At 44.2% G+C, this 25,549-nt stretch overlaps 1 protein-coding gene across 4 annotated transcripts in view; it reads left to right on the top strand.

The window, feature by feature from the left end:
- LOC144936497 (tetraspanin-18-like) overlaps positions 1–16,043 on the top strand; it is a 46,672-nt gene extending 30,629 nt beyond the window's left edge. For 3 of the 4 annotated variants that reach the window (XM_078863608.1, XM_078863609.1, XM_078863607.1), the window contains 7 exons: positions 1,449–1,564; positions 2,262–2,459; positions 6,616–6,690; positions 8,863–8,961; positions 9,521–9,712; positions 12,043–12,126; positions 14,907–16,043. In XM_078863608.1, the coding sequence (XP_078719734.1) occupies positions 1,502–1,564; positions 2,262–2,459; positions 6,616–6,690; positions 8,863–8,961; positions 9,521–9,712; positions 12,043–12,126; positions 14,907–14,954 (759 nt within the window). In that variant the 5' untranslated portion in view covers positions 1,449–1,501 and the 3' untranslated portion in view covers positions 14,955–16,043. The remainder of the gene's footprint in view (positions 1–1,448; positions 1,565–2,261; positions 2,460–6,615; positions 6,691–8,862; positions 8,962–9,520; positions 9,713–12,042; positions 12,127–14,906) is intronic. The other variant, XM_078863610.1, reaches the window with a different exon arrangement.
- The last annotated feature ends 9,506 nt before the right edge of the window (positions 16,044–25,549 follow it).

Here is a 25,549-nt window from a genome sequence, read left to right as displayed (position 1 = left end):
CCCCTAGTCCACGAGAGGAGGACTCTGAGGCAGGCTAGGGTTAGCTAGGAGGTGTGTCCTCAGATAGACGGGTGAGGGGGCCGATACCCCCTCAAGTGTGTATGTCACAACGTTTGTTGTAATAAACCTCAGTGTGCCTCAACCCCGGGTGTCGACCTGTATTCGACGGTACTACATCTGCAGTCACGAAAGCTTTAAATCGAAATTTGATTTAGTTAGTTTAGTTTTAGCTCTGCGGTGACCGGTGACCCCTGCGCATTTCCCGGACGCGGCTGCCCCCTCTGCACGGTGGCTCTCGGTGCCTCCTGTGCAGTGCTGCCCCTCGCTGCGTTGCCATCGCCTCGCCCAGTGGTGTCTGCCGCTCGGAGACGACCGTCGGCGTTTAAACCCCGCGCCTCCTGTTAGTGCCGTTGGCTACGTACGGTGCGAGAGAAGTTCAACGTTCAAACGTGCATTCATAGTCCCTTGCTTTTTGGGTTCTCTGACTTAGCGTTTTTACTGCTTGGATTGTTTTCCCACCTTGGCCAATGTTTGTGTGTGTGTGTGCGTGTGATGTAAATTGCCTTGAGTAAGTTGTAGTTGTACGCAGGGCGCTTTGTAAGTGTAATTTTTAATGAAAACCTATTTGAGTATGAGGATTCAAAATATGTTAACTTTTAAGAAATATATAAAGTGGCGGAATTATAACTGTTAATAAATCATCATATTGATGTTGCATTGTTGTTCATATTTATTTCCCGTTGCTTCTACTCCGGCAGATATGGTTCTGTGTTTAAAGACATTTGCTTTTAAACGGAGATTGACAGCTCAATAGGTTTCTCACTTGCCTTTAAATTAAGCCAGTTTGTCAATTAAACTCTTTATGAATACGCGAACGATCTGTAACTCGATGCTGTATAAAGGCCTCCTTATCCCATCTCCGTCGTATGGGTTGCACGACTATGCTTCACCACGATGGCCAGCGAGGATTGGGTGTGGTAGAGGGGCCCAACGATCGGTTCAGAGGTCATTCACACCGCCGGTGACATGGCCGTGGCCAGGAACGAAACCGGCTGGGCGCACCATCTATTTCGTTAAATAAATAAAACATCCACCATTGTCTTCTTGGTTCTTTCGGTAAAGTCACGTAGAATGGAAATAATACAATAACAAAGCATAATAAAATAATTCTCACGACGTTTCGGCCACAACGCATGAGAATTGAGAATTATTTTATTGTGGAGGAGGTTGAGAATATTTTTTTATATTTTTCCATTCTACGTGACTTTACCGAAAGAACCAAGAAGATGAATCCCTGCAGTCACGAAAGCTTTAAATCGAAATCCATCATTGTGTGAGCCCCGAGGTTTTTGGTGAAGCGAAACATAAATGGCCGGGAATGCAAATGAGGATCATCCCCTCGCTTGCTTACGTACCCGAGCTTCATGCGGCGTCTGTGTCTGTTCCAGAGCCCAACGCCAAACGCTACGATCCAGGATTCCCTACCGGCGCTGTCGTCAGCATGGAGGGGACATGCATGAGCTGCGTCAAGTACCTCATGGTGTTCTTCAACGCCCTTATCTTTGTAAGCCACAACCCTCGCGTCTGCACAGACTTTTTAAGCACGTAAGCTTCCAAATACCTAGGCTTAGCAGTAACACCTCCTGCTGTCCATAATCCTTTAGAAGTTTCCTTATTGGTTTCAAGTAAATCAGCTGGCAGGCCATGTGTTAACATTACCTACCATTTTCACGTTTACGATGGATCATATAGTGCTAATGTTCCGTGGCTTGCATGACTGAGCAGTGTACTTAAACAGAATTTATATGTCTCAGTGACCTTGCCCCAAAGGCATTTAAGAAGTTTCTAGAATTGTTTTTGTTTTGCGAGTCACTGTAAAACGTTTAGAGAAGAGCTGACTGTGACCTGAGCAGCAGCAACAACAACAACAACATCAATCCCTCTCCTTGCAGAACTGTTTATCTTTTTAAACGATGTTTCTTTGAACGGCAGAACATAAAAATTTTATTTTTTTACCAACTGCCACTCAACTTCACCCAGAACATCGGAGCAGCCTACGCCAGGCTAACAACAGCACAGAAACACACAAATCCCAAATGACAAATTTTAAAAATAGTCCCCCCCGCCCCTGCCCCCGTCCACCAGCCTCACTCCCAACTAATAATATTTGCAGTCCTGGAATACCACGAGGCTGCTGGCGAGCATTCCTGGCTGCCAGGCTCTGGGTGTCTGCAAGCCGCTAATTGAATCCCGTCTGACAGCTGGCGGGACTCTGCCTGGTCGCGGTGGGCGTGTGGGCAGTGGCGGACCCTGGCGGGGTCGCCGAGGTCGTCTCCTCCCATCATCCCTTGCTGCTGAGGAGCGTGCACGTGATTTTGGCCGTGGGGGCCGTGTTTCTGCTGCTGGGGCTCCTGGGCTGCTGCGGAGCTCTCTGTGAGAGCCGGAGGACGCTCACTTTCGTGAGTATTTGCGTGCGTGCGTGTGTGCGTGGGCGTGCGTGTGTGCGTGTGGGCGTGCGTGCACGGGAGAATGGGGAGCGGTAGTGTAGCGGTTAGCGCGCTGTGCTATGTACCCGGCGACCCGGGTTCGATTCCCGCTCATGGCCAACACCAGTGACGATTATCTGAACCGGTCCTGGGCGTCCCCTAGGTCGACTCAGCCTTAAAAAAGTACCTGGTGCGATGTGTAAACATCGCCACTGGGGAGACAAAGGCGGACGGGCGTGGTGCTGGCCACCCACCCCTTCGTGTACTGTTCCGACCTTCATAGGTGCTCGCTAACAGCACTTGCCCCTACAGTCTGTTACGGCTATACGGGGGATCTTTGTCTTGTGCGCGGGAGAGAGAATGGCAAGTTGACACCTCTCCCGAATGGCTGGGTAGTTTAAAGTGTGCGCTCTGGTGTTCATTGATGTGCCACCTTTTGCACTGAATCTCAACTCGTATCTTCCGCCATGCCACTGTTGAATTATTCACAGGTATCGGTCATTACGCTGGTAACTGGGGGGTTGCCACCGGCCCTGGTTTACCCAGAGTCGTCCCCCTTTTTGAGGTAGTTGCCTTGGGAAATGTGTAAGTCTTCCTGGGGCACTACAAGCCCCATTTTATGTCAGTTGCATAAACAGGACCCTGCGGGGTGGGCTGGTAGGAACGAATAACCAAAGAATATAAACATAATGTATTATTACACTTGTTAAGCCAGGAAAGCCCCACTGAGTCAAAGGTTTTTGTAGGGTCCTGCCAAGTGTTTGCAGTAGGGGGCGATGTTGATACACGGACGGACGGACGGACGATATAATCTATTGGTGGTCTGGTCCACTTCGTTCCTACCAGTATAACACACCCCTGAAGACAATGCAAATACATGCAGTTGCCCCCTCTTCTGCCATTGTCAGTTATTCCTCTTCCCGCGATATGTAATGGGGTTTGATGAAAAATCAGAGGTGGCTATATGACTTATAACTAAATAACCAAAAGGTAGGAGCAAGGACGAGGGATGCGCCAAATATCGGCAAAGATAAATTCCATTTCCGAAATTAAAGTGTGTGCTTTGGAAGGGAGCGGCCTGATTCGGAGAGTGGGCAAAAATGTTCCATGAAGAAGATTGACAGCTCCACAAACACCGCCTCACTGCCATCTGCGAGTCGCAAAGCGGTACATTTTGAGAGATATATCAGAGATTGGCCAACAGTGCGTGTTTGGAACAATTCAAAGGCAGAGTAGGGATTGAATTCCATTCATCCACTTGTAATAAAGCTCTTTGAGACGACTTCTGGAATCTGTCTTTTATTCACTTTGGGTTACATCTACTTCACGCTGCTGATAGGCAACGTGAAGGGAACAGATAGACCAAGAGAGACGCACTGCCACGTGGCAACTCGGAGCCCCGCTCCCACAGATAGACCAAGAGAGACGCACTGCCACGTGGCAACTCGGAGCCCCGCTCCCGCGTGGTCCCTTCCTCCGTTGGATCCCGTTCTGACCCCCGTGTCGTTCCTCTCTACCCCTATTTAATACCCGGGTCACGTGGTACGCTTCCGCCAATCCTCGTTAGCCTGCATCGAATCTTCCAGGCTCCCTCGTCAGCTCCCGGGACCACGCCCCTGACTCATCTCCCCATTGGCTGAGGCCAAAGCCAGCAGAACCAATCTCCATAGCTGTCACCCTTCCATCACGTCAGGGCCATGCCCCCAGGCTTCCCCCCATTGGCTGTAAACCAGGACCGGCAGAGCCAATCACCATGACAAGTTGTGATACGTCAGTGAGCCGGATATATTCTCATATTACACACTGAATGCCATTGTCCCCTTTCTAGTTCCCTTCTTGCCCATGTCTTTGTGTCGCAACTCCTAAGTCCATGCCCAGGTCTGATGGACCAGGCACAGGAAGCTGTGGGATGTCTCCAATGCCTCCACTGAACTTAACCGAGAAGTTCACACCGGTTCACAAATGTGATCCACGGTCTGCTTATGATTACCATCGTTGCACGCCACCGGGATTTATCTGACTTTCTACGATATTTGGTGGCTACATCTGGAAGAGGGTGCTGCGGATTATTAGATTTAGAGGGGAAGCATTGTTTTGAAGGCAGGACTTAATCCAGTGTGTTAGGTTAAGATGAGACATTTATTGTTTCATCTCGCATCCTGCTTTTACACCATTTCCTAGGTGAGACAATGCATGTATGTATGTATGTTGAACTTCTCACACTTAGCCAACCGTGATTATCGGAGCCAACCATGCTTATAGGAGGTGCGGGAGAGGGGAAGGACAATAAACTAAACACAAAAAGCAGTTCTAAAGAAAGAAGTTTTCAATTTAGAATGTCTCATCTCGCATCCTAATGTCACACCAATTCCACTTCAACATATGCCTGTGTATCATAGTAGTCGACATTTTGCGGCTATTTTAAAATGTAACCATTCGTAAAACTACGACAGGATTAGGAATGAGAGCCATTGTCACTTTGATCTCCACTGCGTTGCCAACCGCTGTGCATGATTGTTTCCTGGATGCATTTATGAACCTGGAGTCCACGAGTCACATTGGCATTGAAGTAGAATTGTCACGCTTTAAACAAATCTGCTGCCATGGGAGATGAAAGATCGCTCTCTCTCTCTCTGCTCTTAGAGAGCGTTTCGAAGTGCTATTAGACGATTCCACCATATGTGCTCCAGGATGTAAGATGAGCTCTTTATGAGGCTGCACGTAATGGCATAATAGAGAATATATATATAACAAAGACAAAGATCGCCCGTATAGCCTTCATATATTGTTGGGGCAAGTGCTGTTAGCGAGCACCTATGAAGCCGGGCACGGCACACGAGGGGGTTGGGTGGCCCGCACCACGCCCGGCCGTCTTTGTCTTCCCAGCAGCGATGTTCACACATCGCACCAGGTACTCATTTCAACTGAGTCGACTTCGTCGAAGCCAAGGATAATCGGGACTGATTCAGATAATCGTCACTGGTCTTGGCCGTGAGCGGGAATCGAACTCGGGTCACCGGGTTCGTAGCGCAGCGTAGCGCTAACCGCTACATTACCGCTCCCCCTCACACTACCGTAAATACATATATACACACACTCATATATATGTCAAGGATTGGTAGGGACTTCATAGGCTCTGTTTTGAGTTTCTAATTAAACCTCTTTACATGTATCAAATGTATGTACTGAGCAGTTGTTATTTGTAACTAATAAATCGTTACCTGATGAAGATGAAAGCAGTTTAAGAGAAACGTACGTTGATGTGGAATTCAGTCATGAAATCTGTAAACGATACCTTTGTAAACGTGACAATCTTTGTCATGTGGTGGAGAGCTAATGACAAGAATACTGGCATAAAATGCGGAGACATTGTTGGTAAGGTATAATCTTACAGGCCACATTCACGTAACGTGATTAAAATAGAGTAGAAAAACTCACTGAGCAACTGAGTCGAGCATTTTGGACAATACATATATCCACTTCCATTCTGTATTCGCACATATGAACAACATTTTCTTTTAGTTCCGAGCCAACTGGTCCGCTGTTAACCAGAGAAAATGTCTAGAGGCGTGCAAATTCTGAACCGTTTTTACCCATCAGGTGCTCATCAGCAACCAGGCTTTCGAAATAACTGCTGCCGCTTTACCGGACCTTATTTGGCAAGCTCTTCATCTCGCTACAACACGGGCCCAATAGAACGATAGGCTTTTAAAATATACCTTGAAAATAAATTGGCAATCTAAATGTACTCTGTTAGACGATTGATTGATACTACAGCAGAGTTATTTTGAAGTCGTGCTCTATAGCTCTCCAATCTTTTCTTTGGGGTGCACTGCATTGTTGTAGGGCATGGCGTCCGATGTTTCGCTGCATGTACTGGTAGCTTATTCAGAAACTGAACTGTTGTCCTTCCCCCCGCACCTCCGATTAGCACAGTTGGGTACGTGCGGTACGAAAGAAGTTCAACATACGTACACATCTCTCTCTGTGACCCCTCCAGGTGACTCGTGTCCCCTGGTTCTGCCTAGGTGAGAAAAAAAAACACGTGGGAGAGTGAATCATTGTTGACCTTTGTATTTTCAGCCACAACGATTCAAGTGATTGTTCTGGTGTGTGTTTTCGGTTCCAGTTCTTCATTCTGCTGCTGATCATCTTCATGGTCGAGTTAGTTACGGCGATCGTGGCATTTGTTTTTCGAGAACAGGTACTGTACTCCAAAACCGTGGCTTCTATCCATCGCAAGCATTGAACCCAGCCCCTTGTGTTCTAGACACGGAGTGGATCGTTCCTGATTTCTGACAGTGGCCAATGCAGCAAACGATTTAAACATAACATGATCCTCCGTCCTCACCGACCTGTCGTTTATGTATTGCCATACAGGGACTCCTCTTCATAATAAAGGTTTTTGGGTTAGATCGCGTTATTTATAAATGTGTCGTAACCCTCCACCACCCGACATGGCCAAACAGTTAAAAATGTGTCACGTTTACAAAAGACAAATAGTTCACTACTTTAGCCCACCAGTGTGTTGAAGAGTGAATCAACATCATTTAAAATTTGAGTACGACGTTTCGCTGGTAATTACATCCAGCATCATCGGGCAATTGACGTGTTAAAGGGACTCCTCTACTTTCAAACATTCGACTCACGAACTTTCAGCGATACGAACAAACCTGTCCATATGTCCAGTTGCCTGTTCGGACCGAGAGACGTAAGTTCAACCGCCGCGCAATAGATGGCGGTGGTGGCATCTATATCTGTAGAACATGAAGAGCCAGTGGCATCTACATCTACAGATAATGATACAACTTTTAAAGCCTTTCCCCGTGTTTAGTGTACATGCCGTCCAACATGTTTGGAATCGAGAGGAGTAAAGTTGAACTTACGAACAAATCGACTTCCGAACAGACCTCTGAAACCTAACTCGTTCGTGAGTAGAGGAATCCCCTGTACTTATCCTGCCTGATGCTGCTGTTGTGTAATGGTCAACACAACCAAATTTTCCACCTAGAGGTCATTAGTTCGACTATCTGCCTTGCAAAGTCAGTGGTCAAGTTTCTTAAATCCAATAGTGTAAATTGGTTACACACCCACAAGTTAGTTGATCGGCATGCCGCGTGTGGTGAGGTAAAGTATGGGTACCTCCACCTCTTCTACGGTGTCTGGCTGGTGTGGAAGAGTAGGCCAAGTTACCCTCTATAGGGACTGTCTAGATTCTAGAGCGCCTTCTGTTTGAGGCCATTCTGTCAGCAGTGGCGTGACAAACATGTTACTGGGCTGCACCTTTACCTCTTCACGCTCACCTCTTCTCGGAATAGAGGATTAGTTACGTATTTTACGTGATTCAATGCCACATGTATTGCCTATTGCGATTTGCGTACCCAGTTTATTGAATGCAGGCTTCTTGAAAAAAGCTTCAAGATTTAAACTTGATTTGAAGCTTTCGTGACTGCAGGGATTACTCTCTGGTTCTTTCGGTAAAGTCACGTAGAAAGAAAATAAATTAAATAATAATAGAATACGACGTTTCGATTACAACACAAGCAACCATCATTAGGTAAGAATGAATGAGAAAAAACAAACCTAGTAAACTTAGCAATATAATGCAATACAACACAGAGAGTCGGCTAACACAACAGTCAACACCCCACCTGGTTGATTACGTTCTTCCAAAGATGGCTAAATTTGAGAGCGAGAGAAAACACAGACACGGAGACACATAGACAGACACACACAAGCAGAGAGACACACACAGAGACACGCAGAGAGAGACACACACAGACACCCCCCCCCCTCTCTCTCTGCCCCCCCCTCTCTATTTAAGGCCTCGACACAGAGGCGTTGTTTCTCTGTGTGTCCCTCTTCAAGTTTGTTTTTGTTTCTTACAACACAGAATCATTCTCATCGTATTCATAAAACACAATAAACTGTACGGTACATTATGTGGACATTTTAACAAATTAGTACCATCTAAAAATAGCAATGCTTTCAGACAAAAGCTCAAACCATTGGCCAATAACTTCCGCTCAAAAAAATGGAAAAAAATACAAGAGGTTATGTTTTTAGCAATGCCCCTTTCTTCATAGGGGTGAGCTAAAACGATCCTGAGAGATTGAGTAGAACAATAGTTGGACACTGACACCATGGGACCCTGATCGACATAATTTTAGGGAGGAAAAACAACGTCGATATTGACCGTTCTTAAATTGGAAGATCAACAGTTACCCTTTTCATTCGCAAACACTTACTCACAGACAAAGCCTTCAAAAGTCTACAATATACGCATAAACGCATTATGTGTCAGGAGTTGGCGATGCAATGCTTCCATCGGTAATTCCGTTGTGCTCGCTTCCCCCTTAACCCTCCCTCTGCGTAGTTAAACGAAGATTATTTTGCTCTCGAGCTCAAGATGCGCTATCAAGGAGACAACGCCACTGATGTTTTCTCAAGGTTTTGGAATTCAGCTATGAAGACGGTAAAGAGTCCTTTTTCTCATGGGACCTGTTTGTTGCTGTTTTTGTTGTCAATGCCGTGCCCTTGGAACATCCACCCATCCCTCGGTTTTGTTGTTGTTTTTGCTGCCTTGCCCAAGCCTGATAAATCGGACTCATTTAATTCATTTATAAAAACACTTTTATTAATTTATAGTTAGCGACTCGCTTACCTTTTTCTCTCATTTGCACTCCTATCGGTTTTTGTTGTTGCTGTTGCTGTACCGTTTGCTGTTGTCGAAACTCGCTGACCCGCCCATGCTGGACATCTGTGAAAAAAGAGCTTCATAGATCATCAGATTCCTCCTCCTCCAGTCTAAACAAAGATGCTGATTTTGATGTTGTAAAATCTCCCTCCCTCCCTCCTGAACCTCCTGAACCTCTTCCAACTGACTCCCTCCCTCCCTGTCCTCCTGACCTCCTCCTGCTGAACCTCTTCCTCCTGACTCCCTCCCTCCCCAACCCCCTCTTCCTGACCTCCTCCCTCCCTCCCCCTCCCTCCCTCCCCCTGCCCCCACCACTATCTCCCCGCTGCATATCCAGTTCGGATGCTGTGGGGTGCGAGGTCCCTCGGATTTTTGGGAAGGAACCCTCTTCTGGCAGCTGTCCTCGGGCAAGATAATCCCAGAGGCATGCTGCAAGGGGGACATTCACGCAGAGAGTGAGGCCACGATGGACAGGCTCAGATGCTTGCTGGGGGACCCCCGACACCGGAATGAGCAGGTACATGAACAGGTACCTCCACAGGCACCTCCAGGGTGGAAGGGGAGCAGTGGAAGAGCCTGGCGGATATCCGTTATACTCTTAGTGCTTTCGGTAAAGTCACGTAGGTAAAAAAATGAAATTAAAATTAATAAAAATAAAATAAAAATCACGACGTTTCAGAGGCAACACAAGTCTCCGTCATCAGGTGGGACCGTCACAGCCAGATTTGCTGCATCAAGTGAGGCAGGGATTCCAAGATGCAAGCTCTTAAATACAAGTTAAGGGGGAGGAGAGGGGGGGGGGGAGCTTATCAGAATGTGGTAGCCAATGAATGGAACGTATCGGGAGGGGGGGGCGGGGCTAAAAGAAGGCACGAAGTGCTCGTAGGCGTCGGCGACGTGGGCGTGTTTGTGCACAAGTAACTATTGTTGCACATGATAACGTATTGGACGAGGAGGGGGGGGGGCTAAAATAGAGTACGGGGTGCAAGTGTACGTGGACATGTCTATGTACAAGCACCTGTTGATACACATGATAGAAAAGAACGATATCTGTTACTTAACAAAACATATCTCGGGATACATTTCCAAGAGGACCTGCAGAACCGTGATGAATGGCTATGCCGTGGGGAAACCATTTACCGGACAGTGGCTCGAGATTTGAAGACGATGTTCATACTGGGAGTATGACTCCTCGTGATGATATCGTCATAGTAATACGATTCAGAGCCACAAAACAGATGGCGATATAAGTTTCGAAATTTTGGAAATTCAGTGGAACGATTGTTAAATCTTGCAATTTTATCCGAATGAAGGGGAAACGGTGGTGCAGCGGTTAGCGCGCACAGCGCTATGGAAGCCTGAGTTTGATTCCCGGCCATGGCTGACACTGGAGTTGAGTGACTGAGACAACTGTAAATGGAGGTGGGGTGATGATTATTTTACAGCATCTACAGTGAGGGAAAAAAGTATTTGATCCCCTGCTGACTTTGTACGTTTGCCCACTGACAAAGTAATGATCAGTCTATAATTTTAATGGTAGGTTTATTTGAACAGTGAGAGACAGAATAACAACAGCAAAATCCAGGGGATCAAATACTTTTTTCCCTCACTGTATTCATTACCCGCAGATATTGTTACATCTGGCAGGCGTGGTGGCGAAGTGGTGAGGGCGCTGCATTATGATCCTCGCGACCCACATTTCAATTCCTGGTCATGGCTAACATCAGGCCCACACATCACCAACCCACATTGACCAGCATGGAAACAATCCCCTTGGCCAGCATGGCTTATGGAATCCTTTATTCAGCAGTGGATTGACAAAGAGCCATAAAATAATTATTGTTATTGATATGTCATACTCGGAATAATAGCGACCACTCCATTTTGAGAATTGCATTAAAATTTATCATTTTGTAGCTCTTGAGGTTAATTTTCTTATGATTGTTTTAGGCATATGCTCTGTACTAATTATGGAATTATGTCCCTGGCCATTGTGTTTAAAAAATACCACGTAAAATATAAAATACAGAAGTACAAACCAAACACACACTTTCATTCTAGTGCCTGTCAAGTATATATTTTTCTATTGCTAAATTTGTCTCGTTTTTTTCAATTTAACATTGGTATTTCAGGCATGGTAAATTAGAGTCTTATATTTTCCATACCTATTATAATGATTATCATTATTATTATTTATAGCATCTTTCGTCCAATTGCATCTCAAAGCTAAATACAAATACCTCTTTCATATAACTTTGCTGTTGGCTATTAACAGGGCCTCACAGTTTAGGTGGAGTGCTCTTACTAATAGTACCTGCTAATCCAACAGCAATTGTTTAACAAGCCTGGCTCTGCTATTAAGACGCGGACAGTTGAAACTGGTTCACGCTTTGCTCACTTAAACAAAGGCTGCTTGATAACATTGGCCTGGAAAGCCAAATAGGCTGATTGAATTAAAAATATTGTTTTTTTATTTAAATGTGGAGACTGGGTGGTCGTTATGCTTTATGTGTTTTCCATTTATAATTTAGTGGGACGCTGGACAGATCCTAATGCAGCGTGGCTGCACTAAACTGTGAGCAGCTGCAAAAAGCACAGCGTCATGGTTTAATTGTTTAATTTCACTGACAGACATAGGTCTGCTCTTCCTTAAAGCCCCCAGGGTAGCAGTGGTTTTTACGGAGCCGCACCAAGGGAGTGAGTTGGGACCTGTCAGCAAAAACCGGGTGGCAGATGGTCTCACGGTCAAGTATTCTTAGCGCGTAGAATGCGCACACGATTTTTTGTTTTCAGGTCTGCCGACGTAACGAAGCAAGATTAGCGACGAAACTAATTTCTGGTGGAAATGTTCCTTGACAGGGATGCTACACGAAAATTATGCAGTCCCTTCACAACTACATACTGACTGTGGGAGGAGTGGTCATAGGGTTACTCCTAATACAGGTATGAAATGCACAATTATACTCACTCAATGTGAAGTCAATTTGTTCGTGTTGAGAATAATAATTCACTACACCATCCGATGTCATTTCTTCAGTAGCAGAACTTTACATTGAAGGTAATGGCACCCGTTAGTTGATCACAATGTTTACTGAATCTGTAGCTAGCATGTGCACTTCACAAGAACTCGTTGGCCCCACGATGTTTGTTTTAACGCGTGCTTTCAATCACTTAATGCAAGCCACTGGAGATGTCCTTCTGTGACTGTTGCCAGCCAATAGAACTCAACACGCCCATCAACCAGGGCCGTATTATCCAATAGGCACAGTGAAAACTAAAGGGCCTACGAAAAAAAATGTTTAACCATATTTTTTTGTTGTTTGTATGATAACAAAATGTAACCAAGATATATTGTTGAATAAATATATTCATTTTTTTTCGATTTAAAGCTTTCATGACTGCAGGGATTCATCTTCCTGGTTCTTTCGGTAAAGTCACGTGAAGGGAAAAAAAAACGTAATAAAAAAAAATACATTTAAAATTTTATTTTATTATGTTTTATTTTTATTATTTATTATTTCCCTTCTACGTGACTTTAGCGAAAGAACCAAGAAGAAATATATTCATATAACTAGGAGAGGCACAGTGAATATACTAAGAGGCAGAGTCATGTCAATGTTAATGTTTTTTTCACAAGGTGAGAGGAATTAACACCAGAGATTAATTTTGTCGAGATATTTTCACGTAAAAATTAGCAATGACATCTTCAAATGGTGTTTTTTGCACAATCTAATTCTCAATAGAGAGTGGTGCAAAGAAAGACAAGACATTATCACTGAAGTTATCACTAAAGGCCTATGAAACAGAAGTGCCGAAGGCCTATAAGAACCTTAATCCGGCCATGTCGTCAACAACACTTCCTTAAAATAAAGGAATACGTGTGCTTATGCACAGTGCCAGCCTTTTGGGCCACCTTGTATATAATGGGTGACATTTCTGGCAATGACCCTTCTCCACAGCACGTGCTATATGTTGCGCTATGAAGCTGGAGGGCAATTCCCCAAAATGTGGCCGCTTCAATATTTCTTTCGTTAAGGCCACACAGTGTTGGTCACGAGTGTATGTGTGTCAATTGTGCTAGTGCACCACTGACAGCCAGCGCAGCATCACCAAATTTGTTGCCACACAAGGATAGCTCTGTCGGCGATAATATTTTTCAGTCAGCAAGCCCACCGCGCACAATATTTTCGATGAATGAACGGTGAAGTAGGTCAACGTAATATCCAGAAATAAATTGAGACTGCGGATAATTGTAATGCTCTCAAAACACCGCCCGCTATTATGCAGAAAGCCATTAAGGATTGGCAATCAAGGTCACGTTTTGTTTGCTGCGATGGAATTTCATCTTACGCCTGCATCCCCCTTTTCCTCCAGGGCTGTAATTAAAAGAAAATGCAAAATTGAAACCACCCCACGGAATTCTAATACCATCCTGTGTGCACACATTGTAGTTGAGAGGAAACAATTACAACGATTGTTTGGCTCAATACGTCCTTTAGGAATCAATTTTTGCAATCCATTCCGGAATTGTTTCTCTCGTTATATTTCTCTTCTGTAATAATTTTTTTACATCAGCAACCAAAGCCCCCACTGAGTTATTAGCTCTTTGTCAGAGGTGACCTGGCCACATGTGATAGTTCATCGCAGTGGTTTATATCATCGTCATCATCATCACGTGGGAATTTCACGCAGCAGCGAAGTAATGTAAACGCGGGTTTCTAAAGTCGGAGTGGCAAAACCGGACGAGAGGTATTCAAATCCATGCGACCACGGGGTAAAACACGCAAACTCCAAATGTACAACAGGCATGCGTCGTCAGGGTCGGGATCGAAGCCACGAACTCTTTCGTACCGGCGAGGAAGTGAACGTCTCGAACGGGGACGAATAATTCCTGGGATTGATTGTTGAAATGGTTCCTGAATTTCCACTCTGTATATGTCCAAATTAAATTGTGTAAGTGCATTGATTCTCTTCGCGGGACAGTACAACATTACTTAAAAGGTAATTTAGAATCCTCCTGACGTGGCCGTTTAGACCGCTGGCACCCCTTACAGGTTTCCAATCATTACGAAATGAAAACAGATTGTTCCAGGGCACACATTTATTATACTTATGAAAATAAAGTATACAAAATCAAACGTGTGTGATTTATACCCAATATATAACAAATGTAGTGCCATTTTTACATATTTTTTATGTAAAATGTCAAATATACAACAAATATAACTTGAAGTGTAGCTTCCTGGAAATTGAGTTATATGTACGTAAAAAGTATACTCCTTAATTGTTTTACATTGTTAACGTATGATTTATTGTTGCTTAAATGTTTATACAGGTTTCCGTTCATTACGAAATGAACACAATCAAACTTTAGGTCACATATATGGTTTGTACCCAATATATAACAAATGTAGAGCAATTTTATATTATTATTTTAAAATGTCAAATGTACAACAAATATAACTTGCAGTGTCGCTTACTGGAAAATTAGTTATATGTCGATAAAAAAAGTATACTCCCTAACTTGTCAAATTGTTAACGTATGATTTTCTGTTGCTAAAATGTTCGCTTAATGCCAATGTTGATATCAGGATTATGATGCTGTTTATATATCACATTGCTTTGCATCACATGTCTCCCCCAGGCACTCCTTAGGTTTCATATTATACACAAAAATCATCAATAACACAGTGTTTTTGTGTGTGTCTCTCTCTCTTCAACAGCTGCTTGCCATGTCCTTCACCCTGTGTCTTTTCCGAAGAATGATATGATTTATTTCGTTCGTATCCGACAACCAGATTTATTCATTATCATCATCATCATCATAAAACCCAAGAACCTACAACTCCTCTTAAAAAAAAAACTCCAGGGAAGCAAACGTTCTCCTGACGTTTAGCGGTGCGTGTGGAAGTGGACAGTTTCCCACCACGCGCAATTGTACATCTGTAACATACAAATTGCAATTTATGATTTCACTTATGAAGGAGATGAAAACGTCTCCCGCTAATGATCACCTTTTCTACGCAGCACGTGTACATATTGACTGTACTGTATGGTGTGTCTTAATTTTTTGCTATTACGTGTTTCTTATGAAATCAAAATGTAAGATCTAAATCATTTTTTGTCGACGTAGTGGAGAGATAACAGCTTGCTGTGGAAGATTAGACACCTGCCAGTTATTAAGAATGCCGCCCATCAACGTATGCGGTGAACACGTCTGTTACAAATACCTTGTAGCTGATATTACTTTTGTATACTGTGTAATTATTCGCCCCATTAATCGTGTCATTAAACGAAGCGATTAAACTCCTGATCTCTCAGTAAATGAATCCATATATGTGCACTAAGTGTGAGCAATGTGTTCAAGACTTGTATTATTATTATTCCGTAACAACTGGGTTGTTTATGATAATTGGTTTTTTACCCTTCTATCTGGCAACAAAACTGACACCTTTTTACAAGGAGTCATGTTTGCCTAGACCGCAATATCTGCAGTCATAATGCAAAAAAAAACATAACTCTGATAATGTGCACTGTCCTTGAAGTTGATTGGTCAACACCCGAGACAGCTTTCCTTAGAGCCTAGTCTCACATGGGTTGGACCAGATGACGCCAGATAGAAGGGTAAAAAACCAATTATCATATTTTTACTGGCAAATGAGGTTCCCATAGTGTAGATGGGTTGTTTATGTTTATACATTTTTACAAAATTTTGATTACACCACGAAACTAAAATGTGCAGCTGGTGTAGATTTCATGAATCTTGTGTAAACGTTCATGATAAATCTATTCTGTACCCTTCACAGGAAAACTAAAGTGCATTGCTTTTGAAAAAAAATAATAAAGTTGTCCATACTCAGCCTATGCATTGAAGACATTGTTTAGATTTGCCGCTTTGCAATACACACCACGTGTGCTCCTTGGATAGAATGCGAGCTAGTTATGGGTGCAGACGCTGCGGGTGTCTTGCGTCTCCGCAATACCCCCAACCTCCCCCCCACATGCTTACATTGGACTAGAGACAAGGGGTTGACAACCTTTTACGAAGGAGACATTTTTTTTTTCGACCAAAATAGCCCAAGAGCTTTGCATCACACGCAGAGCTACTTGTACACGTGCACAAACATGGCAGGTTCTACGACAGATGACAAAGAAACAAATTCCGACTGAAATCAACAAAATAGGTGATGGAATAAACTGCGGCCATTTTGTCGTTGTCCCCCCTTTAGATGTTCTTTATGAATACAATTTGACCCTTGTACATTTTGGTGTCACCAAGACAATTCCATAGTGACTTTTCATTTTATAAAAAAATTCAAATTATCTTTGCGTTAAATTTCGATTTAAAGCTTCCGTGACTGCAGGGATTCATTTTCTTGGTTCTTTCGGTAAAGTCACGTAGAAGGGAAATAATAACATAATAAAAATAAAACATAGTAAAATAATTCTCACGACGTTTCGGCCACAACGCAAGCAGCCGTCCTCAGGTCCTCAGGTGAAGAACAGGTCTGTCGCTGTCTTCCCGACAGACCTGTTCTTCACCTGAGGATGGCTGCTTGCGTTGTGGCCGAAACGTCGTGAGAATTATTTTATTATGTTTTATTTGTATTATTTTATCATTTCCCTTCTACGTGACTTTACCGAAAGAACCAAGAAGATCTTTGCGTTAAATAGTGTTTAAGATTAGGGTTGTTTTTCAACAAACGGCTGCCCACTTGGTGGCAGCAACAGATCCGCAAGTAGCCGCCAGGGGTTTGAAAGCCAAAGAGGCGTCACATGCGGCTTCGGAGACGCAGGCCGCCAACCCCTGGACGAGGAGACAGGTTGTTTCTGAACACGGGGCGATAGCAGTGCCGGATGATCCTCGTAGCAAAAGTAGCTACATAATGCTACAGGCCCCGCACTTTCAAGGGCCCCGCGCTAAATGCTTTCAAGCTATCAATTCCGGTTCAACAAAATGAGGGTACCCCAATGGGTTCTCTCTTATCGCCAGTGGTAGCGAATGCTTTCATGGAGAAATTTGAGACAGATGCCATCCAAACATCCACCCTACGTCCTTGTGGAAGAGATACGTAGATGACACGTTCGTCATCTGGCCACATGGCCTGCCAGCACTGAACCGATATCTCAACCACATCAATTCCATACACTCATCTATCAAATTCACCATGGAAGTGGAAAAGGATGGCAAGCTACTATTCCTGAATGTTTTTATCGAGAAGAGACCTGATGGCTCATTGGGACACTCTGTCTACACCATGAGCATCACCTAGCCAGTGAGCTGGAGCACATACACCAAGCTCTCAGGATGAACGGATATTCTGACCGTACAATCCGCAAAGCTGTCTCCCCAGCCATGGGGAGACAACCATCTGAGGATTCAACAAATACCATCACTTTGCCATACATAGTAGGCGTTACCAAAAATATTATACAAAGTCGGTGATTTGATCCCATCTGTAAAGGATGTGATTCCTGATATGCAATACCCGGGTGTCTACAAACTGAGTTCTGGCTGCGGCAGCAGTTACATTGGGGAAACTAAACGACATGTCTCGGACCGGGTTCGCGAACACAAGTCAGATCTGAAACACGGTAGGACCAATACTTCTGCCGTTGCTGATCATTGTTTTAACGCAGTGGGCTCACACGAAATTGACTTTTCTAAGACGAAGGTACTTTGCAAACCCACCAGCTATTATCAGAGATTTGTTCATGAAGCCATCCAGATATATAAACACAGACACAACTTCAACCGAGAAGATGGGTACAAACTGAGCAATCATTGGAAGGACGTTATTAACCAGGTAAAGTCTTAACTGACTGTGATGTATACATCCTACCTGCCTATGTCAGCTGTTATTTCCGACTCTCTGTGTGTCTTTCTCTCTCTCTGTTCATCTCTCTCCGATCTCTACTCCAGTGACCTGGGTGCTGCCGCGGGGTCCATTTTATGCCCCCCCCCTCCTTCTCTCTCCCCGCCCCCTTCTCTCTCCCCGCCCCCTTCTCTCTCCGCCCCCTTCTCTCCCCGCCCCCTTCTCTCTCCCTCCCCCCTTCTCTCTCCCCCCTACTGCCGAGGTCTATATAACCTCGTGCCACGGCAGATCTTTCGCCTACTTCAGCAGCTTTTACTTGCTGTGGTTGTCCACCTGATGACGATTGCTTGTGTTACGATTGAAACGTCGTGATCTATTATTTTTCTACCTACGTGACTTTACCGAAATAACCGAAGAGTATGGATTCCTGCAGTCATGAAAGCTTAAAATCAGATTAAAAGACATTGGCTAGTGCTAACTCCGTGACTTGTGTTATAAGACTTTGGCTCGTGTCTCGGGTTAGCTGAGCTTAACTCTGTGACTTGTGTTCGAAGACAGCAGGTAGTGTCTAGGGTTAGCCGAGTTAAATCAGTGGCTAGAGCTAGAAGAAAGTAGGCTCGGGCCTATGGAGGCGAGGCCCCATTATGAGAAGAAGTTAAGAGCCTGGCTTACTTCGTTGAAAGAAAACGGTGACATGAGTGATGCCGAGTGCTGTTATAGGCTCCAAATGTCTTCCAGGCTTGACAACGCGTTTACTTTTTGGGGATTTTATCAATGGAGAAGTGCATGCAGCTTTGCCGACTAGTGTGGGGAAAACATGAAGAAAGGATAACAATCACAGCTGGAAAAAAAAATATTGCTCAATAAATATTGCAAAGCATTTGGCAAACTTTCGAGACCTGACTTTGAGAACAAAGGGATGGACATCAACTTAGCAGTGAACATAATCGTGATACGTATGGAGTAAACCCATATATTAAGCTATATTTTAAATTTATAACCTGTGTAGCAATAAATAATACGTTTTACTTGTCCAAGTGAAAAGTGTTGTCATGCATCACCAACTCGTAAAAATGCCAAAGGTCTTGGTTTTATTGGTTGTGCTTGCCGCGCAAATGTATGCCCCAGAGTGCAATAATGCAAAGTACGTTGTACTTTGGTACGGAATTTCCCGGCAACGTATTATCGCTTAGTTTCAGTGAAATCTTTATTGGCCAATTCACTCGTTTATCAACACTCTTAATTGTTTTTTCTTCAAAAATATTTGCATGCATTCAAAAAAGTTTATTGCATGGATGTGTAGTGAGTCCAACTGAGTCACAGACCATGTTCTTGAGAGGCAACAACATTTATTTCACAACACGTATATACAAAAGGGATAACTGCCCCTTTACCAGATACAGCCGAGGGTGGTGACCACCCAGCTAACAACACAACCATACAGGAGTTATGGCTACGATGGACCGGACTCTCACTCGCGTCTTCAGACGTAGGACATGGAGCTTCAGCTTGTAGAACGAAGCGACCCCGGTCCCTCCAAGGGACCCACCTTATATCCTCCCGGGTCGGGGCCGGCTCCGCCCCCGAAGAGTATGGATTCCTGCAGTCATGAAAGCTTAAAATCGATAAAATCGATCCCTCTCAAGAGCTCTCCCTGGACACGTGATCACCCCTAGCCCCCCACCTGGGGGCCTCTCTGTGGACCCTCGAGATCACGTGTCTGCAGGGTCAACCAGAGTGCCATGGCCCTGGGCAACCCTGCCCCTGGGCTGACACTCTCCCGCTCCCCCTTGTGGGAGCCCGCACTGCACGCTATGCGTGGTGCCCTCGCTATCCCAGCGCTCACCAAGCCTCGCTAGGGCTGGTACTACACCCACCTACGGGGTGTCCGCGTTGTAGGGACATCGCACGCCACGGCCCTCCAGGGCCGGCACCACACAGTGACATCCACAATGTCACTGTAGATGTATAATTCAACTGCTTCGACAGTTCTGCTTATTGCTACCCTCTTGGCATTTTGGGTTCTTTTTCCATGAACTGATTTTAAAGAAAAATCTCACACAAACGAACAAAAACATTTTGTCAATAGACACATTTTCTGGCACAGGGCTGCGTCTCGAGGTGTCTGAGCTGTTAATGAAATAACTTCGATAAATCTATCAACATGTCTCCCATTCAAACAATGTGTCCAAAGCCCACGGATAATTGGTATATATTTTAAATAAGTAAACATTTTTTACAAAGGGGAATGGTTTACAATCAGTGCATTATTTTTGCTCATGGATTAGAAGCAAAAACAATGACAATGAAAGTGGAACAAAAGGCTGAACAATACACAACCATGCATGGAGAGATAAATATGCTTCGTCACATGCACCTGTTAAGGAAAATAGGTGGGCTTGGTTAGGACACGTTGCTGGTAAAATGAAACAAAATTGTTTAGCTTCATTTGTATATATGTTTTAACTGATTTGTTTACCTTTACTATACTTTGCGCTCCAATCGTGTTTTTTTCTTGTTTATTGTTGTAACATGCTGACCCCGTTCCTCGACTGGACATCCGTGAAAAAGATCTGACAAGCTCACCGGATTCGTCCAGGATGAATAACGATTCTTATTCTGCTCCGAGAGATGATGCCTAATAGACAAGACTGGCAGAATGGAAGCCGCGTGGAGCGATGAAATCAGTTTTTTTTGTGCAGGGATTAGATGGGCTATGAGGCATGGTGAGAGTGTTGGGGAGTTCTTCATCCAGCAGTGGAAAGATATTGGCTAATGATGATGATGGTGATAAATAATTGTTTAAAGAATTCACTGTTAATCATTCACATAGTAAACGTTTACAAACAATTGTGCATTTATTTTACATTGTGATCATCGATAAATGTTGGACTTGAATGTGCCACGAAGAATTGGTGGTGTAAGACGCTTAAATAATTACGATTTAATAGAATTATAGTCACTCATTGTACAGTGTGAATCTCACATTTTAGCAACAATTTCCATTTGCCGCATGACACATCAAATACCTATTTTCTCTTTCTGAACAGTTTGGTTGAAATTATAATTCATTAATAATTAATAATTCCAAGCTTAACTATTTATTAAAACACATACATTTTACATGTCAGGCAGTTTTTAAAACATTTATTTGAATATCTTTGCCAGATGTTTTTTGTTTGTTATAGAGCTGTGACCGCCGTGGAAAGGGAGTTGATCGATGTAAGTTTTCTCGTAATAGTAGTTGCCTCAATTACTTGTCATTTAATCACTTGGTTCACCAATTGTTATGGCATATAGTGGGGAAGACACACGCGTTCAAATATAATGTACTACTTCAACAGAGGGTGCCATGGTGGCTGGATTTTAACTACCTCGCCTGGTATACAGGAGGTCGTGGGTTCGATTCCGACCCTGATGCCTGCTGTATATTTGGAGTTTGCGTCTCTCTCTCTCATCATCATCACGGTGGCTAGGATATGTTAACTACCTCGCCTGGTACACAGGAGGTCGTGGGTTCGATTCCGACCCTGACGCCTGCTGCTGTATATTTGGAGTCTGCATGTCTCTCTCCCTCCTCGTAGTGGCTTGGATTTTTCTCCGGGTACCTCCGGGTTTTCCCTCCGCATTTATTTGGCTGCAATACATGTCCACGTGATAAGCCACTTCATTGAGTTCGCATTTGTGGCCAGGTCGCTTCCGAAAAAGAGTTGTATAGGTCAGTGAGCTGAGCTTACACGTCGTGCACACGTGGGCGCAATATGAAGGAGTGTATTCGATACGTGGTTTGGATCTGATCAATTATAGATACAATCGTTGTCCATGAACGTTGTGCACGCAGACATGCGCTCTATTGTGTGGGCTATGTTGGATACAACGTCCGTTGCTTTTTAATAAAGCGTTACAATGCGAAGAATATGTGACGTCAGTTGCCTCTAAGGGAGTGTTTTATGGACGAAACACATGTGTATTACTTTAAGAGTGATGCACAAGCACACATAGCAAAACAACTCAACACACTCACCAACAACCCTGCCCCATCATGACGCCAGTGTTACAGACTCATGTGTTAGGTTGTTTTTCTTATATGTAGGAGAAACTTACATTGGAGTGACATTAATGAGATAGAGAGTAATTGCATTTGCTGTCATTCACAAACGGATTTAAAACTGAAACAAGTCATTATTAATAGTCAAATTGACCGAGTAAAAAAGTACAAAAATATACATATTTAAGAGGTATTTGTACGTGGTATTCAGGCAGAGTGCTATTGAGTAAGCATTTCTTTATTTTCAGTGTCAAGGTTTAAGTAAACCTGAATGGCTGGATGTTTTTTTTCTTTCTATCTGATCATATCGTTGTCATCTTGGACACAAAGTTGCAGAGTTGTTAAAAAGTTGCACGTTCCGCTCAGTTATCCAGAATGTGATTTGTGAAAAAAACAATTGAAGTCAACTGATGTTTTGAGTTGATAGTTGTGCAAAACCAAGCTGAACCCATATTTCACGTTGTCATTCATCTTCCACTCGTTATTTGGTGCCTTGAGCTGTCGAGGCGTGACCGTTTCCTTCGCTCATCTCTCCTTGCCATGCTCTCCCTGTCCCCATCACTGCACCTGTCAACTGAGCCAGCTTCCATCCCGTCCAGTGTCCCGACGAATGACGTCCATTCAGATCCCGGTCTTGCTCCATCACCGCCTTCCTTTGCAGCCGGTCACCATTTACCCCGGACCACCGTCGCAGTCTTTGTCGTTCGTTGCACGCTCTCTCTATCTCTCTCTCTCAGGGGTGTTTTTTGAGAGTTTTTTTTTTGTCAGAAGGCTTTCATATCGAAGGCAGGTATCTTCTCGCTGATGCCATTGGGTGACACGTTCGGGCAGCTTCGTGGACGTGTGACACTGCCAGCCGTTCGTGTCACGTCCCTCTTCTCCACACACGTGGGCCTCAATGCATGTCAAGGCAGACGCTTGCTGCCGATGATTGCCTTCAAAGTCGTAGGGGGTGGGTTTATTTTGGTTTCCATACTTTGCGGTGTTCAGTGAACATGTACACCTTCGTCGAGCAGTTTCACCTGTGGACTTTCTAGGCAGTGCAACCACACCGCATCCCAGGTGTTCCGCCCTACAAGGAGGCAGGAGACTTGTACAGGAGCCTCCAATTGATGATTTTCATCAGAGCCCACATCTGTGGTCTTGTTGTCCGCGTCTTTTATGCTTTGAAGTTACTTCCGGCAATTCAACAGATTGAAGAGTTTGATCACATGTGCTGGGCCTTTCACCAGTCTCAATTTCCAATGCTTTATGCCGAGATTGCTGTTCCCCTGAAGTCCTTTTCTTGCGCCTGCCATTCCAGACACAACGCAGTTAAAATTTTTGTTGGCGTATCGTTCGACACACAATGTGGGTCATTACGTAATTACCTGGCTGGCCATTTAATCGAGTGTTTACATCTGTTTTCAGGTCAGCTCAAAGTGTCTCACCGTTTAAGCAAACAATGAGGCAGTGCTTATCACCGCTGTGCAGCCCTGTACCACTGGTGGAAAATCCACATTCACATGGACACTGCCAGTCCATCCGGAGTGCAAACGATGCTGTCTTCCTACACACTGATACTTGTACCAATCCTAGAGTCCTGATACGCTCAATTAGGCCCCAATGTGGCATTCTAGCCGCAACGGTCTGCGATTAAATGTTCTTGCCATAGCGCCACCTGGATACATGTGTAGAGGAGTAAAATGGGGACGTGACGTCAGGTGTGCCGTTCAGTGCGATGACGTCACGTCTCCTAGGGTACTTAAGGGAGTACCCATGACGTGAGCGGGGTCACCGTGGGAACGGGTAACGTAAGCAGGGTGAAGAGGGAACCAGGGGTAGAGAGAGGGATCGAATAGGGAGTCTGGGGAGAAGCCGGTGGTAGCCGTAGAGCTGCTTCTCTCTCCGGTCGGTGGAGTAGGCAGAGTCCACGATCCGACATGAGAGAGAGACCGGAAATTTGAAAAAAGTGCTTTCACTGTTTTCAAATTTTCACTTTTTTAAATGTTTCTTTCTGTGGATTTCACACCTGATGATGATTGCTTGTGCTGCAGTCGAAACATCGTGAGAATTTTCATTGTTTTATATCAATATTATTTTATTATTTCCCTTCTACGTGACTTTACCCAAAGAACCAAGAATATGAATCCCTGCAGTCACGAAAGCTTTAAATCACTTTAACATTGTTAGTCGTGTGGCTCAGAAGTCAATGTGGTTGAACGTGGCTCTCTAGCGTAAGGATTCGATTGTCTCCGCCTGGTCACTGATGACTGCACGAAAAAAAAATAACGAAGTTAAGAATTTTGCTTTGCACTTGATTTGGTGAAATGTGACTGTCATGCACCGATCTCATTGCAGAATGTGTGGGGAAAGTGCACCTTCACCCCCCCCTCCCCCCTGGCCTAATTGCGTAAATAATAGAGAATTTCACATAAGTCCTGTGACAAAAAATCTTCCCTTGCAGGCTTTCTGTGACACTTCAAAGTTTAATTGCTGTGATATTTCCTTATGGATTCCTTATCATACGACCCGATGTCGATATCACCATTAGAATAAATTCGCAGCTCGTTAACATGAGGATCCCGTGTTGCTAAATCGTGAAACTGTCTGGAAGATTTACAAAAAAAACTCACGAATATTCAAGATGATAACTACAAATAGAAAGTGGAAGATTGCCCAGCAACCCACTTGCTGTCCAACCCATATGCTGGCCACCTTATTGTCGAACAGGTGATAGTCACACACACGTTTGAGTGATCCACCTACCCAACCTCAAAAGTGTTATATTACTGGCATGTGCCACTGCAACAACCGTCATTCGCCACTAAGTGGCGGTGACGTCACCACGACGCTTGTGCCAGGCCATGTGCACCCTGAGGCCACGTGAAGTGTGTGCCACTGCACACAGCAGTAAACACATCGTGATGGTGGAGGATTTTAATTATTGATGGCAATGCTGCCATGGAGATCGCTGCAATGTTACCGGTGGCAATATGAATCAAACACAGCTGCAAACAAATGTAGTTGCGTTCGTGCCGCTATTACCTTGCACGATACAGAAGATATGAGACTATTATCAATATGATCAATAGTATAAGTATTACGATCGAAAATGATGTATTCGTTGCAATCAAGATGCTTTTGTATGCTTTAATATCATCTGACGTTGTCAATGTCCCTGTTTGTGTTTCCGTGTGAGGACCGCCACCTGCAAAAACAAAACGAAAAAAAGAGTGGATTGTTAACGTGGGAAATTATTTCGACCTCTTCTTTTTGTATTCATTGCTGGATGAAGGTTGACCCATGCCACATCGGTCATGAGAGTGGTTTGACGATACTTGACCACGCTGGTCCGTGCGGGTTGGTGATGAGGAGGGGTAGAGGGAATCGAACTCAGGTGGCAAACATAATAGAGGTTTTTGGGTTAGATCACGTAAATATATAAATGTGTCGTTAAAACCCGCCACCACCCGACACAGCCAACTATTAAGGGTTGTCACGTAAACAGAACGCGGCCAAT

This window comes from Lampetra fluviatilis, chromosome 16, assembly GCF_964198595.1.
Source record: "Lampetra fluviatilis chromosome 16, kcLamFluv1.1, whole genome shotgun sequence".
Classification (NCBI taxonomy): domain Eukaryota; kingdom Metazoa; phylum Chordata; class Hyperoartia; order Petromyzontiformes; family Petromyzontidae; genus Lampetra; species Lampetra fluviatilis.
This window is presented reverse-complemented; position numbering and strand designations above follow the sequence as displayed.